Consider the following 17,100-nt stretch of genomic DNA (forward strand, 5'->3'; position numbering starts at 1 on the left):
AAGGGCGGTACAAAAAGTTACCTGTGAGGAAAGATTATGTAACTACTGTATGTCAAAAGCGGTGGAAGACGAAATACATTTTATCTCAAACTGCCCCTTCAATGATCGGGATAGAAAAGAGCTTTTTAAAGAAGCCTCCAAAACTTACAACAATTTCCAAACGTTTACTGACGAAAATAAAACTAGAACCTTGTTAACCTCCCATCACCCACTCATTACAAAAAAAGTGGGACACTTCGTCTTCCACTGCTTCCAAAAAAGAAGTCAAACCCAAAAAGCGTAGATTGTATTCCGTAGTGGTTTTTAGAATAGCCATGTGTTCTACTAGTCAACATTGTTAACTCGCACTATCTGCACAGTATACCCTTGCTATGTATTGTTTCATGTTGCAATTAGCCCTCGGGCAAGAACTTGCAAATAAAATTATAAAATTATTATTATTGATAATGTTATAGTTTGTATAGAATATGTTTATGAGAGCTTCTACGGATTGTGAGTTATTACATTTATCATTAAACTGTAGCGGATAGACTAATGTTCTGCCAAAAATAGGACACGAACCTTCTGTAGATTTTGCATTCAAATAATGACCTTGGACTGTAATAAGTTACCAGATAAGCACAAGTGCAGACGTGACTGCAGTATCAAGCACTAGTGTACTCCAAGTGCATTTCCATAGAGTGTATACCCAGTCATGACCATGGCGTCTAGGTGGGCCTACACCAGGATCACAGTGTTGCTGTTATTCGTGACATTGACGGTGGCGGATGGCAGTGAAGATGACACTAAAGAGAAAGTAACGAAAACGTGGCAACGTGCACTCGTCAAATATCTCCACCAAAAGCACTTAGTGAAGGATGTATCCGTTCATCGTAACAGAAAAGGTTTGTGACAAAGCACATTTTACCCTCATACATACATTTGAGGTCAACGTATTCCCAGTTAGCTATAGGACTACTTTTTGGTCATATTTTTGTCTGTTGTTGCAACTAGTTGTTACCCACACAGTGCACAAGGTTGTCAGTCCACACACTAGAGATCACTGCGTTTCACGTGCACGCATTTGTAGGGATTTTGCAATTGATTCTTTTTATAGGCTTTGATCTAGATAGAATACTTTTACTAAATCAGCCAGATACATGTTTAACCACGACATCTAATTGTATATGATATTTTGAGGCAAATCATTTTTACCAGAAACATGTTCTTTTCTCTGTATTTGTCGTGGAATTACACGTTCACACACCATTTGAGACAACTGTAACACACTGTAGATAGTGAAGACAACATATTGTTTCGGGGTTCGTATGAACCCCAAAGATACAGATCAATCAGTCTGGGAACATGTTAGTACGTATGATTACTAATAACCGTCAGCAAGAAGAAAAAACATATACAGATAGTAAGAGTTTTGCCTTCCCATTCACGCATGTAATGTTACACAACTTACATCCTCTCTACATCCTCGTATACCTCGTTTACCTTCTAAGATAAGACATTGGAGAAACTCTTCAAGGGAAAACGCAACACAGAAGGATGGCTTGGAAATAAGGCGACTGAAGATGACTATCTCGTGAAAGGTGAGTTCTTAATTACACGGATGCCTTCAATAAAATGCAAGAAACGTGTCTGTGTTTATGTGCGCGCGCCCGCGTGTGTGTGTGTTTGTTTGTTTGTTTGTTTGTGTGCGTCTGTGTGTATAGGTGTGTGTGTGTGTGTGTTTGTATTTATGTGTGTGTGTGTGTGTGTGTGTGTGTGTGTGTGTGTGTGTGTGTGTGTGTATACATGTTTCACACAACCTGCACATATCGGTACTATTGGATTCAATGTACTGAGTACTACTGTATTTGCACTCGCTGTTCTTTAAAAGAAAATGAGTTTAGAAAGAATATTGCAAACTTTACGAATATTGAATGGCCATACTTGATCACTGTGTCCGTAGATTTGCATACCAGAACTCAAGGCGACTGTCATCAGAGATATAACTCACGATCTGGGAGATGGACATGGGTCTGCAGGTCAGTAACAATGGTCTTCCCGTTTGTAACGGCGCCATCGCATTCGTCTAACGATTTTTGTTCGTCGCGGGATTTTCGGCGAGGCTATGACAGAACTAATCATCGACAAGGATTCACCACAAGCTTAGTCACAGCTGAATTATATTGCATGAAGTATCACCAGCTGTCCCAAGAATGCACTCATGTGACCAGACCCTACGAGATCGGAAAAAAGATGATGAAAAAAAAACAGTTTGGTCTTCGACATGTAAGAGGAGTCTGATAAAGCAAAGTAGAAATGAACATGAAACCCATATAAAGCTATGACATAAAATATACATGCTTACATGTTTATGAACATAATTTTGTGGTATTTTTCCCTTCTATCTTTTAGTGACAAGAACCTCCAGAAGGAAATGAATGCGTTCTGGGATCGTGTAGTTGGACGTTGGTAACTGCCTCGTCCATCTGGAAAAAAGACCACTGAAGTAGTATCGTCTTCACAACAGACAAAGGAAACATCGTTCTGTCGCTGTAGTTCTTAGGCGATTGGTATGGTATGTCGCCTAGAAAATATACGAAATTGTTGAAAGATGGCAAAAATACAATTAACGGGGGTTGCCCGAACTTAGGATGCGCCCTAACTTAGGACGGACTTTTTAGTGATCTTGTTATGCATAAGTACGCCGTGTTTGTGTCCACTGACTATGCTCATAAGGAAGATAAATAAACCAAGTCCATGCACATAATTTTTATTTGCATTCAAAACATATGTGTACATATTCATGTCGTGTTTTGTCGAGAATAGTATTTTGACAATAATGATGGCAACGCTGAGTAGAGGGTCACTGCGTAGCTAGACGGCCCGACACCTAGATATACGACCTGTGCCAAGCAGATATACAAGTATCATACACATAAGAAATATAACTTCATAAAACACAAAAAAATTGGGTCTTTAAGTGTTTCTTGAGAAGAAACCAAACCAAAGAAAACAACGTAAACATCGCTGCCGTCTGGCAACGTTGTTTTCCCGCCATTTTGGGGGGCCGCGATGGTGGCCAACGGCGATTCAACGCACAGCTTTGTAACGCTCTAACATGTGATTGGTACCGTCTATGAAAAGGAAACTGAATACAGAGATGGCGAAGATATTTCCCAATAAGTAGACGGAGTATTGTTGATGTAAGCGGTGTCGTTTTTTCGTAATGATTTTGTAAGTCGGGTCGCATGCAAGACGGTACGCCGGGCCGCGCGCAAAGTGCGTAGTAGCCTATTTCCCGCCAAAACATGAGCTGGGATGCGCTAGATATAGCCCTTCTCACATGACGTTAGAAGTGCACACAGTCAAAATTTTCCGGTCAAAAGAAAGCTAGAATATAGCAGACTTCAAGCCTTATTTACATTTCCCTAACTTCATCACCAACTTCCGAAGAGAGCAAAATTACCAAAGCGTACTAAGTTAGGCACACTATCTGGCGTAGCACTAAATCAGAAGGTACCTTCGTGAAAACGTCTCACAGCGTTTGCCCCTCGTAACTCGGAGCGTGAAGGGCCCATGAACATTATGAATACATTTCTTGTCCATGTATGTTCTTTAGATGAATGTGTTCAAAATTCATTCATTAAAACATGACCATTCTCTGGCAACCAGCAATGGAGCGCCGTGAGTTCGAGCGCGTAAAAAACGTCCTATGTTTGGGCGACTCCCGTTACCAGAAAAAAAAAACTTTGGAATGTGCATACAATGGTTGCTAACTTTATAATTACGTTTCCCGCATTAAACCACGGATAATGTTTCTCGTTAGTATGCTAATCTAATCACGTAAATGTCGGTATAAATGCCCTGCAATTTGTATGCTTAAAAAGGGCAAAAGGATGTATGAATTGTGCAGTCCGTGTATCTTCTCAAATAGGCGTGAAATTGTGTAAGTGGTAGCTTCTCGTGAACTCCATAAATGTATAATGTAAATATGTATAAACAGGTACACCAAAGTTCGCGGATGTATCAGAGAGCGAGCTTACATGAAAGAAAGCCATAGAAGTTTACTGTATGGCGGGTATGTTGATAAAACGAATTCAATCTTGAAATATGTAACGCTAAGTAACATAGTAAGTACTTATGATACATAAATCAAGTAAGTCCTGATACATACCATGTCATGTCAGTACTGTTACTGCTATAATCAGACAAACAATCTGTGGTGATACTTTGTATTGAGCCTTCGTGCTTTGAACAGCGTAATGATATCAGTGTAATATGTCTGAATTTTCGACACTTTCTTTGCGAATAAGAAGTTCACCATGAGAACCATGGAGGCTTTGCAATTCAAATTTATATAGCGTCATTTCATTCTTTGTACAGTGGGCAGATTTTCTGACGGAAAAAAGGATAACCCCAATTCTGGAAAATAAATGTTTCTGTTTACTTTTAAGATAAAGTGCCGGCATATTAATGATACCAGAATAATTCAGAACCTTTTGTTGCTGCGTCATCCCTTATTTTCTGAAATTACACATTTCCGCTGCGTCTTTTGGTGGTACTTGAGTCATCAATTTTTCGGCTCATTAACTATTACTCATCGCGCTTAGTCACCCGTGGAGGCTTATTTAAATCCTACCCGATCTCCCCAAACCCAAAGCTTCTGCTCCCGAATGTCGGGCGCGCGAACACGGTGCTAACTTTCCTCAGACGAACCGAGTTGAGTGCCATTCAGAGTCCTCGAACAACGGAGCAAGTATTCGTATTTCCTGTCCACAAAGACAGACGACCGTAAATATCAAGGTATGTGAGTTTTCTTATCTAAGTGTTAGACTGCTTGTTTTATGGCATAGATGCCGTACTTATCTAGTTAACTCTGCACCCGCATGTTTCTATGACCTCTTGGCACACAGGGTTCTCAATAGTTAAGCATGTGATGCCACGTACAGCAACAGTTATCGTTGCTAAGGCCCCGGGTCACATTCGTCATTCGACAAGTTTACAATAGCACAATCGTGGATGTGTCACACAGTCAAAATTCAGATGTCTTGCAAAGGAAAGGTTTGTCATAGATCGGGTCTGTCATAGCCACGCTGAAAATGCTACAGCAACAAAACATCGTGCATCAAGACTGTGAAAACGTTTTTGTTTGTGTCAAACCAGATAAATATTTATATAGCAGGAAATGTAATCTTATCAAAAAATGAAGCAAATATACATGTGTAGATATTCACAAAGATACGTCACGCGTGTCTGTTCACAATGACTCTTGGCTTGTTGTCAGTGCGCCTCTGGACACCACCAGTCATTTGCTCTTTTTTTTTCTTTTATAGGCAAAAGCAAAGTAGACACGACAATGGGTGTGTGCAGAGTCTACGTGGTCGTCCTACTCGCCCTGGCGGTGACATGGGTCTCCGCCGACCCAGAGATCGCTTCTCATCAAACGACGGCCGTCGAGAAACGTTGGGGGCACCAGAATTACAATCAACCAGATGGCCAGGACAGTTATAAGCATTGGGGTGTCTTTTACCCTTTTATGTGGAGCGGTATGAAACATCGGGCGCCAGCAAAAAGATGGAGCAGTTGGGGAGGCGACGGGTTCGCGTGGGGCAGTTCTAGCTCGTCCGGTTCCGACGTAGCGGCTCAGGGCGGCTTCTTCGGCAGAGATGTCGGCACAAAGGCCGCAGGGGAGAAGGAAAAGACGGGAAAGAGAAGCCTGAACAAAAGATGGGAGTTTGCGGACGACAGAGATGGCGGCGGCTGGGGCGGGTCGGATTCATCGTGGTACGGAAGCTTTGGTCGTGATTTGGAAGACAAACAGAAAAGGTGGGGTTTGGGCAACGATGGAGGCTGGGACAGCGGCTCACAAATAGCAATGTACGGAGGGGCGTTTGGACGGGCGCTGGAGAAACGCTTTGGCGGTGGTGGCTACAGTCCTCGTAAAGCTAACATGGAGAAAAAGTGGGGTATGGGAGACGACGGCATGGGTTCTTCAGGGTACGACAATTCTGCTTCGTATGGCGCAATCTTTGGACGCGACACCGGTAAAAAGACCGTCCAGAAAAAGTGGGGTCTAGCAGACGACGGCATGGGGTCATCAGGGTACGACAATTCTGCTTCGTACGGCGCAATCTTTGGACGCGACACCGGTAAAAAGACCGTCCAGAAAAAGTGGGGTCTAGCAGACGACGGCATGGGGTCATCAGGGTACGACAATTCTGCTTCGTACGGCGCAATCTTTGGACGCGACACCGATAAAAAGACCGTCCAGAAAAAGTGGGGTCTAGAAGACGACGGAAGGGGCTCATCAGGGTACGACAATTCTGCTTCGTACGGCGCAATCTTTGGACGCGACACCGATAAAAAGACCGTCCAGAAAAAGTGGGGTCTAGCAGACGACGGCATGGGGTCATCAGGGTACGACAATTCTGCTTCGTACGGCGCAATCTTTGGACGCGATGCTGATAAAAATGAAGCAGAGAAAAGGTGGACTGGTGAAAAGACTGTCCAGAAAAAGTGGGGTCTAGCAGACGACGGAATGGGTTCATCAGGGTACGATAATTCTGCTTCGTACGGCGCAATCTTTGGACGCGACACCGGTAAAAAGACCGTCCAGAAAAAGTGGGGTCTAGAAGACGACGGCATGGGCTCATCAGGCTACGACAATTCTAATTCGTACGGTGCAATCTTTGGACGCGACACCGGTAAAAAGACCGTCCAGAAAAAGTGGGGTCTAGCAGACGACGGCATGGGCTCATCAGGGTACGACAATTCTGCTTCGTACGGCGCAATCTTTGGACGCGATGCTGATAAAAATGAAGCAGAGAAAAGGTGGACTGGCGAAAAGACTGTCCAGAAAAAGTGGGGTCTAGCAGACGACGGAATGGGTTCATCAGGGTACGATAATTCTGCTTCGTACGGGGCAATCTTTGGACGCGACACCGATGAAAAGACCGTCCAGAAAAAGTGGGGTCTAGCAGACGACGGCATGGGGTCATCAGGGTACGACAATTCTGCTTCATATGGGGGAATCTTTGGACGCGACACCGATAAAAAGACCGTCCAGAAAAAGTGGGGTCTAGCAGACGACGGCATGGGCTCATCAGGGTACGACAATTCTGCTTCCTATGGGGCAATCTTTGGACGCGATGCTGATAAAAATGAAGCAGAGAAAAGGTGGACTGGTGAAAAGACCGTCCAGAAAAAGTGGGGTTTGGGAAACGACGGAATGGGGTCGTCAGCTGGGTACGACAAATCTGCTTCCTATGGGGGTATCTTTGGACGGGCATTGAAGAAACGGTTAGGAGGAGGTGGTTCTAATCTCGGTAGACTGAACGCAGGATACGGCAGACACTTCGGCAAGCGGATAAACATCGGCTACAGCTTGGGCAAAAGATCGTAAGTGGACTATTCTTTAAACTTTGTCATCAATCTTGTATGATATATAAGCAATGTTTAGTACAACACTGTTTGACGTTGTTATTGGCAGATGTGTTCAAGCAATATTTATATAGATATAGAAATAATTAATGTTACTCACATTATGAGTATTTCTATGTACACAGTAATACATCCATGCACATGCACTCACACGCACCCCCCTCCAACACAAACACACTCACATACGTACACGTTACGTTATGGGTGCACGGTTTCTTCGTGTACAAATTTACTTTCGTTTGACATTTTCTTTCAGGGAGAACTGACGATGCGTGTTCCTTTTAAGCTTGTAAGGTAAGAAGCTTTTTCAAAGTTATTTGCACGTCAACTTGCTAGTATCAACGCTATAATCATGATTTTTTTAGAAGTTACAATAATTCTTACCTTAGCTTTGGAAAAAAATGAACACATTCGAATTGCTATTTTTACATTTTTCAGCACGGAAACCCAGCTACCTCTGATAACGTAGACCGAGACCAGTGTACTTTGCTGCCGACGGCAACACTACTAGTATAGTGGAGTAGTACTAGAAGAGTAGTAACATGTGACCTTATATGTAGTCAAACCGCTCTATTAACGTAACGACAGCCAAACGGCATTTTTGAAAATTGAACATATTTTGACTCTTTAACATGTATTCGTACTGCACTGCTGTAAGTTATCAATATTTCATTAGGCGTGCTGATTTCTGTGTTTTCTTTTCAATAAGAGATGGCTGTCTTAAGATGAATGAAAGGAAACGAATACTATTCAATGTGTACTAAGATACTACCAATCGAAATGAGTTGTCACGATAATATACATTCGAGTGTTGGGGAGAGAGCTAAATCCGTGTACTTGACTGTAAAAATGTCAAAATAAAGTTACTAACAAGTGTGACCATGAGGTCAGAGCTTATTTATTTGTTAAGAAAATGTTCTCCAGTTTTTACAGTCTTGAAGGCGATCTAGAGGGAAAGTTCGAAACGGAGGTAACGTTTGGTGGGGCAGATATAGCCCAATTGTTTATTCTATTCATTTCCATGTGAACATTTTAGTAAGAAGTAGACCACTTTGTTCGTTTTAATAAGTGGTGCGTGAAAAACACTTGGTCATCAGCCAGTCAACTTGGACAATATTTCGTTGTATTTACTTTTACTTTGTATTCTACGAAAAGGGTGTCTTGTTAAATGAGTTCAAGAAAAGAAATAAATGGTACATATTCCATTTTGCAAACTCTGATGGTTCATTAGAAAACAAACGTACCCGGATACAATGTTTCACTCACTGACATGTTGAAGGACACTCATTTGTAACGTGATCAGTTATGGTCGAGCGATAAGTAGTAAGAAGTAAATGATAAAAACATGCCCTGAACATAGCATCCAGTTTACGACAACAGATTCGGCAAAATCCCGTTGTAATTTTAAGTTATATTCACGTTTTGTTCGTTATAAGCAATTGTCTTAAAACTTTATATTTTCAGACAGATAACAACGGAGTGAACGTGAGTCTATTCAATGCCTGTGGTCCTTAGACGTTACAGTCCTAATTCTATAGGGTGTTTGTAATCACGTGACTATAACGTAATTATTTTCCGCCATATTGGATCTTTAAAGTTTCAAGGTAAATTTGAATTTGTATGAACAGCCACAACCGCGTTAATCAAAAGTACATCCGTGCTCTAGTGATTTGATGATTTTGAAATTGCCTCATAGTAGATAGATCATTTTTATTTTTCTATCCCAAATATTTTCCTCGGACGAACTGTTCAATTCCTTGCCTTGCGTGACGTCAGTGATGTTTTTTCTTGTGAAAGAGCATATAAGCGGTTCCTAGGGAGGCGAAACCAAACTACAGGTCTTTAAACCATGCATTGTGGCGATGATAATTATTGACACAACTACTGTGCACTGCACAAGCATTAAGAAGAGGAGCCTGAATACGTTCAATAGGATACGAAATTTTGGGATTTTCGGAGCAGTGTAGTTTTCTTTTCGCCTGTAGACGTGAAATATAGATGTGTTTTGCTGGTGTCTTTGAGGTCGCTTTTTTAATAGAATCAAAATTTAGCAATGAGTATCCTCGAGGCGCACGGCTCACACATCTGTTGGGCATTTGTTTACACGATAGCGGCCCTACATACTGGCTGGACCGGTTTACACACAAGTTTTCGGAGTCGACTCGGGGCTGTGTGTGAGGAGCTTTGGGCTGCTCGAGTGGAGTTTTCCTACTAGAAAATGCTACTGGAGCGGCATAAGGTTCTCCTAACTTGCACAGTCCTGAGTCGACTCCAAGTCCAGACTCTAAAACGCATGAGTAAATCAGACCATTGACAGAAATTCCGAAAAGTCGTTATTTCCAACCACCTGTCAGAGCAGACAACTAGTGCTTCTAGGATTGTCAAGGTTGAGGTTGAAAAGTAATTCAATTAACAAAAGATGGCGCTGCCATTGGCTTAGCAATATCTACTCAGTTGTGTTTACCCAACTCCGTAGATACTATGAAAGTCAAACGTTGAAATTTTGCATTGCAGTCCTATGTCCTATTTTTACACCAGGAGAAAGGTCACGCCTCTATGAATGTACTGACGTTGTAGAGATGCTTCCGAGATAACTCACAGGAACATAGGTATTTTTGGAAACATTCGACCTCTGGGTCATATTTGTCTCATTGAAACCATGTTTTACATGGAAGTCGTACGTAGTGGGCGGGTGACATGGTCTGGAAACTAGGACCGTCAACAGCGGGGTGCATGGTGAAGAATGTTCTGGCGGCGGCGTGGTTCTGAAGGTATACTCTCCAAGCAGAGGTCGGGAGGAGAGATCGTAATACTAACCTTCCTCTGACTAGACTTTCTGGCGTGGGGTTGGCAGTTGTCAGAAGGCGAGGCAAAAGAAGCTAACAATCTAACCTTCTAACCTTATATAGTTTGTTGGATATGCGCGTATGGGCGTGGCGTGACATGTCTGACTCAAATCCGATGACCAACCTGTACCTATCTGAATGAGTAGTTGTTGAAGTTAACGAAGGTACCATTCTGATATGTTAAACGCTTTATTTTGCAGAACTACTGTAGTTCACACTTGGCTCTATCTGGGGTAGGGATCGGAACACTGGAAGAACACTAGGGTAGTTTTCTTATGTACACAACCTTATTTCTTTCCTCTAAAAATATAAAGCTGTGTTGCTGAAAAGCTTCGTTGGCTTTGTTGAATTGATTCACCAACCTGATGAAACGGTTTACGGAAGAACTCTCAGATCAGAGCCTGGTAACCAGCTGCAGTTATACCGACCCCAGTCCAACTAAGCATAGGCCTCTTTTTTCTCAAAGCATTGTATCTTTGGTTTTTTTTTACAGTCTATCATACATCTTCTGCTTACTGATATCTCCGAGGGCAAAGAAATTGAAACCGTTAAAATTCCCGGGCGTCCGCTTATGTTCCCGGGCGGCCGGCAACACTCCCAGTACCGTAGAGATTGTTGGGAGCTTCATATATCTTTACCAGTCTACAAGAACACTAGAGCTGAGCTAAATTTCATAACCAAAAAAATACCCACATAGCCGTAATGTTCAATAAAACAACATGTTGTTTCTCATCTGTTCAGGTATGGTGACATGTCAAGTGCATATAGATATATTTTTCAGCATAGACCATTGAAAATTGACTTGAAACAAACACGTAACAGAGCTGTTTAACTTTTGTTTAAATCCATAAAGATAACGAGTCTAATACACAGAAAGTAAGTTATAGGTTTAAGCTTTCTAAATATACAGATGACAAAACCTGCCTGCAGGCTTGTTTGTATGACAAAATAACAATCCAAGAGGGTTCTTTACTTCATAATCATACTCAGACGTTGTTGATGGCGGTCAAGTCTGTTACATATTTCTTCAGACTTCTTGCTCTTAAAATGATTTACTGGTAAAAGATATATCAATATCATTTAGAATTTTTTTTAAACTTAAGTCTATGTTAAAATCATAATCAATTCCATCCATAAATATAAAATTTGTATAATCTCTGGTCATAATTATATACATTATGTATATCATCATATTATTCTTAAATGTACGGTTATTGTTGACAATGTCTGTGCTTGAGCCACGTGATGTCGCTCACCGCCCACCGAAGGTACCACAAAAACTCCCAGATGACCTGCTGGTCACGTGATCGTCTAAGCAGCTCTCCGGTTGGATCCTGTTCTGTCGACGTCATGACTACTGTCGGTACGTCATCCAAGACGGCAAATCCCATTGCTTCTGCCTGTAGAGTTTTTGAAAATAACATTTTCTTTATTGGAAACACAGTTTCCTACTGATGTCATGACGTTTAATAACGCAGTGATTATTTACTTACAGTACACGACAACGTCACATACACTGTGAATCGATAACGTCACTAAAATGAATTCAACACTTCAAATCTAAACCATGACCACAGTATATATTCATGGTTTTGCCAGTTACATGTTTTCAAGGCCATCTAATGTAGGATTGGAACGATCCAAAAGTCACCATTTTAGTCATTTCTTTACATGATAAGTTGAATCTACCTTTATAAAGTACGAATGCGATTATAGTGAAGTAGGGACGTGTTGAAAACCTCGGATCTGTTTACGGTCCCTTGTTTTGAGTACCGGACTATCTCAATATACAATGTATTGATCGTGTTTTGGTCTAAGTCGATAAGCAATTCAATTGTAATAGAATTTTTAGAAAAGAATACGTTTGTTTAAGAAGTTGTTTTAAAGAGAAACATCAGCAAAAATTTGGCCGCCCTAGATCCTACAATAAGGGATTTCAAATCTATTTAAAAAGTCGTTTCTTACCGTTATTCTAATGTTTGTCAACAGCGACTCCAATCTGTCTGTCGTTCTGGTCAACACTTCCAGCAACTCTGTGTCAGAACCCTCTTCTTCTGCATAACTAGCCTCGTCGTTCCGGACCTCGTGTAGATATGTACGGAACGTTCTCAAGTCTGCGCGGAGTCTGCTGACTTTTTCTTCGACCTGATCAGGAAGAAAGGATATACAATACCTTAGTACATGAAAATTGCTAAAACGCTCCTGCAGTTCAGAAAGAAAGCTGCTAGTGGACCCAAACTGATGCCACATCTTTCCGAGTACACAAGTTGTTTACCATCCAAAAATCATTAACGTTAGCTCGATAACACAAGATGAAAAACCCGGATGTTCTGCTGCAGCCACAGAGGAAGCCGGCAGGAGACGGGAACCAAAATCTAATCATTTCTTTGAAAGGATAAGAGACCAAACTGCACATCGACTTTCATGATAATCTACCATAGCTTTTTGAGTTATGCTGTTCAACTTCAAACATACATACAAACGTTACCGAGAATACAGGTAACGTTATATCCCTCTTGGCGAAGGCAATTATTGTTGTACTTACAGTGATATTGAGTGGAGGTGGACACGTGCCGTTGCCGCTGGACTGACGACATTCTGAGAGGAACTGTGGAAATGAAATCCAACGGTCAGAATAAACCATACACTGTAATGTAGACACACTTACACTTTATATATATAATCTGCAATTACTACATTCAATGATACTTTTCTTTTTAGATTTATGGGTAACTGTATATCAGAGGCTATGACGTTTCAACTTCTAGCAGCCAACCCCCGAAGGACAGTTTAGTTTTAGTTTTGCGTAAGAAAATTCGTCTGCATCTGGCACCAATTAGTTACATAAGCCACATCTCCCCTGAGCTTGCACCTGAAGTCTATATCTGTTATTGGCATTCATAAGAACATATGATCCAAATGAGCAGGCGACTTTTTGCGTTGTGCCCCCAAGTTCTACAACTTAATTACCAAAGAAAACTGAGTTGGCTTTTTTCTGTGAGGAGTAGCTACTATAGCAAACTAGTTCAATTCAACGTTACGTCGGTAAATTATACTCGTGAATCGTAATTTATCACTTTACTAGAATATACGTAGCGCGTTATTTGTCACACAGAATTCATCGTTCATGATCAGCGTTATGTACAGATACTTCGTGTCGCGTAGTCGAACACAAAAGTAACAACTAATGGCATCTTAGTTTTACCATCTAAGATCCCCGAATCTAGCGTAGTGCTTAAAGGAATATACTCGTCATTTGCGGGCCTTTCTAGGTTCAGTGTTAAGAGTTGCCGGCCAACTAAATCTACTGCTATGTGTTGCCAGGTCCCCCCATACAGACCCACGTTCACGCACACGTGTATGTTATAAGGGGGAGGCTCCTATAACTCTCTCCCCTTTTCACAGTGACGTCAATGAAACAAGATTGATCTATAAACTATTTTTCCTTAGCTCTGAGTTATTTTTATACGAACTGCATACATACTAGTAGACACCTACCCCGGGCTTTGTCCAGTTCCTGTACGGCATTCGTAATACTGTATCCAGGCTGTCCAGAGTAAAACCGTGCCCAAAACTGCCCGCAACTGACGCCGTTCCCCCATACGTTTCAGTCTGTGATTAAAAAGATATGATAGTTTTGGTCAGTAAATTCTTTGAATAGCTCGCTATCTACAAGTGAGTGGTTGACACACTGTAACAAGTTAAAAAGTCAAATACAATATAATTCACTTTCTTCACAAACTGATATTGCCTCGAAAAGTTTCAACATGGTTGACCATGTAGTTCCTACCCGGGGATCTCAATAATACTATTTAGCATCATAAGTATTAAGTTTTAAAGTTGCTGATCAATTTTTGTTCTAACTTTTAGCGTTTTACATCATGTGCGATTACTTATATATGAAGAGGTGGATACGGAAACACCGGGAAGAAGAAAGAAATTTTTGGAACATAAATAAATCAAATTGTAGAGCTTACCAAAACGGAATGCGTGTTGTTGACATCTAGCGCCAGTCGTACGGTGATCGTGTACATGTCGGTGTACAGTTCGCACGGCGTCTTCTCGTCCGTCGCGTCCCGGACTGGCCTCATCAGACTGCGAGTCGTTGCACACGGTACGAGGAATAACAGGAGCCCCGATGCCATCAAATACAAACCTACAAAACACCCAAATAGACATTTTACATTGAACTTCATACTTACAATCAACACAGCAAAGTTTACAATCTATACAGTGCATTTGAAAAGCGCGTGCCTTTTTTCTAACGAAAAATGTTTACCTCTACATCGCAATCATTAACACTTCATCAATGAGAACAATTTTCTCCGTTACTGTTATGACCATTTGTTATGTTAGGAAATGAATCCATAAGAATGCCAACTTACCAGACATAATGCAGGAAACACTGGTCGCGAACATGTCTCAAGTAGTACAAGTTCCAATAGGGTGCGCGTCTGCTTCTGTCGAACAAGTGTTCTGAACTGTCTACGGATTATTGAAGGAAGGTTTTTATACAGAGATAAGCTTGTTGATGGATTGGTCTTTGATCAACGGCGCAGTAGGGTGTGCGGATGCCCTATTGGTACCAGACCCTCCCCCGGCACCTTTCTATGACTCCGTACCACCAGATATCATCGTCGTTTTTTTTCTTTTATTATCATCATTCATCATATCATTATTGCTAGTATACGACATCTGAAAATGATGTGTATGAAGGACTTTGAAATTCAACCAGGATAAATCCGGACACATCTGTCAACGTGCCAAAGTAACTTTGGCCTCGAACCGAGAAAATCTGAAACTTTTTTACTCTATTTGTCAATTCCGTTTCTATATGCTTTGGATTTATGAAATATGACATTTCTATATGCTTTGGATTTATGAAATATGAGATGCTGCCCGTGACAGAATTGTTTTCCGTACCGTTAACCTAAGTGAATACCTTTTTTACCAACCCTCTTTCGCGACTTATTCAATCCAACAGCATTTATGTTGAACCAGTGTCTCCTGAACAACTTGTTAGAGGGCGCTACTATAGGTTCACGTAACACCGACTTAAAATATATTCAAAGTATGTGAGAGAGTTGAACAGAGCGTTTGCTACTAGTCTTCACATCCGCTATATCTTGGGACAAGACTAAAAAAAGGACCTGGGAAACCATGTTGTAGTCTGTAAAGTGTTCTCTCGATCTCGTGTTGTTTAGTGTAATGACGTTTTTCTGGCCGCATTTTTGTGCATTCCCCCGCACCACCGCTCATATTAGATGACCCCATTTTTGTCCCATCCCACGTCTTCTGCGCCGCGGGCCCTCGTCTTCCGACAACATTATAAAGAGCATTTTCTGTCAGCACACTTATTTTTAGCGCCTTTAAGTCTATTTCTGGCTTCCTTGAGGGAAGGCCGTCTGCTGTTCTCACTAATGAGGACCACTCCTGGCGTACTCTGTGACATGAAATTGTTTTGGATCGGCAAAAAAAGCAGCTTGGTATACCGGATGAAGGACGGGCTATATAAAGAACAAAATTCTATATTTAACAACGAATCTCTATTTTTAAACCATATGTCTCCTACATTTTCTTAGTTTAGACGACAAGAGAAAAATCTAGTTCTGGGACACAATCGCGAGGTAATATCTTTACAAACGCGGGTGAGCATGGGTAGGAAAGATAGAAGCTTCAGAGTGACCGTGAGTGCACAGTCATACTTGAATTATTGTCATGCGGTAAAAGTTCGGCTTAATGCTGAAGAATGATTTTGCTGTTAACGTTATAAAACGTGTTCCCCCCTGCACCAACTTCTTGAATGTTACAGTTCTAATGTACTGTAAATTGAGTTTGAGTGAGTTTGAGTTTATTACCGTCTCCATAAAGAATGCAAACATTCACATGGTGCCAGTCTTCGAAGTTCCCTGAAAAATCACACGGGAAATTTGTAAGAGTGTGTTTTTTCTTAAGATTCGCACTCAATGTATGTATCTTATTGTTTTCTAAAAAAAGCCTTTTATCATTGGTCTCTAAACATCATACTTGGCCCAAGGGCTATTGAAACGGAGATGGCGCCGCCCTATGCACCACCTGGCGCGGTAAATAACATACTGCTGAATTTTTGTCAGTGTAATAGTGTATGTATACTATGTATATTTCTATGCGAAGTTCTTTGTTCAACTGTATATTCATTTTGTTTTTTACGTTCCGTTTATTTGTATAAAGTACAAAGGATTTTTGAAAAGAATTTAAAAAGATTTTTTATTAAGGGTAAAAAAGGTTAATCCTCAAGTAAATCTTGGGAGGGAAATGTCCTAGTAAAGCCATGCATGGCAGAATGTTGAGACAAACGAGGCTGTCAGAAAAGGGTACGATTTTTCCTTTCCCAGATCAGCTTAGAGATAAGAAAAAGGTCACCAAATCGGTCGCCAAGGACGTTTAGAATAAATTAGCTACATGTGGTCGAGAAACACACCCCACTGTTGATGGAATGTGGTTACGTGCGCCGCGATTACAAGGCTAGGTGCCATCTGCAGATAGTCTGGTAGCCATGCCACCGGGAGCAATACGATTTCCCCAGCAAAGGAACCTGGCCCCGAAAATCGCGAATCATCGGCGCCCCAATTTAATATGCAATTGAACAAAGAACTTTGCATAGAAACATACATAGTATAACGTTACATGCACTGACAAATATTCAGTAGTATGCTAGTTTAGTTCTTCCCGCACCAGATGGTGCCGAGCTAGCATCTCCGTTTCAATAGCCCTTGGGCCAAGTATGATGTTTAAAGAACAGTGATAAAAGGCTTTTTTAGAAAACAATAAGATACATACCTAGAATGCAAATTTG

The 17,100-nt window shown here is 41.3% G+C and overlaps 1 protein-coding gene and 1 long non-coding RNA gene across 4 annotated transcripts; both read left to right on the top strand.

Annotated features, from left to right (window-relative positions):
• The first annotated feature begins 635 nt into the window (after window positions 1-635).
• On the top strand, window positions 636-2,608 carry LOC136430532 (uncharacterized). Its single transcript, XR_010754904.1, has 4 exons — window positions 636-884; window positions 1,491-1,580; window positions 1,943-2,018; window positions 2,392-2,608. It is a non-coding gene; the product is annotated as an uncharacterized lncRNA (long non-coding RNA).
• A 1,999-nt stretch (window positions 2,609-4,607) lies between these two features.
• Window positions 4,608-8,298, top strand: LOC136430528 (uncharacterized). Of its 3 annotated transcripts, XM_066421227.1 has the most exons (5): window positions 4,609-4,782; window positions 5,313-7,096; window positions 7,235-7,377; window positions 7,676-7,713; window positions 7,858-8,298. In XM_066421227.1, exons 2-4 carry the CDS (start codon window positions 5,336-5,338, stop codon window positions 7,683-7,685), a joined length of 1,914 nt encoding a protein of 637 aa, XP_066277324.1. In that variant the 5' UTR covers window positions 4,609-4,782; window positions 5,313-5,335; the 3' UTR covers window positions 7,686-7,713; window positions 7,858-8,298. The 3 variants fall into 3 exon arrangements, with proteins under 3 accessions (XP_066277321.1, XP_066277324.1, XP_066277323.1); XM_066421224.1 differs by having other exon boundaries at window positions 4,608-4,782; window positions 5,313-7,377; XM_066421226.1 differs by lacking the exon at window positions 4,609-4,782 and adding an exon at window positions 4,919-5,040 and having other exon boundaries at window positions 5,313-7,377.
• Window positions 8,299-17,100: the final 8,802 nt, after the last annotated feature.

The sequence above is a fragment of the Branchiostoma lanceolatum genome, chromosome 3 (genome assembly GCF_035083965.1).
Source record: "Branchiostoma lanceolatum isolate klBraLanc5 chromosome 3, klBraLanc5.hap2, whole genome shotgun sequence".
NCBI classification, from domain to species: domain Eukaryota; kingdom Metazoa; phylum Chordata; class Leptocardii; order Amphioxiformes; family Branchiostomatidae; genus Branchiostoma; species Branchiostoma lanceolatum.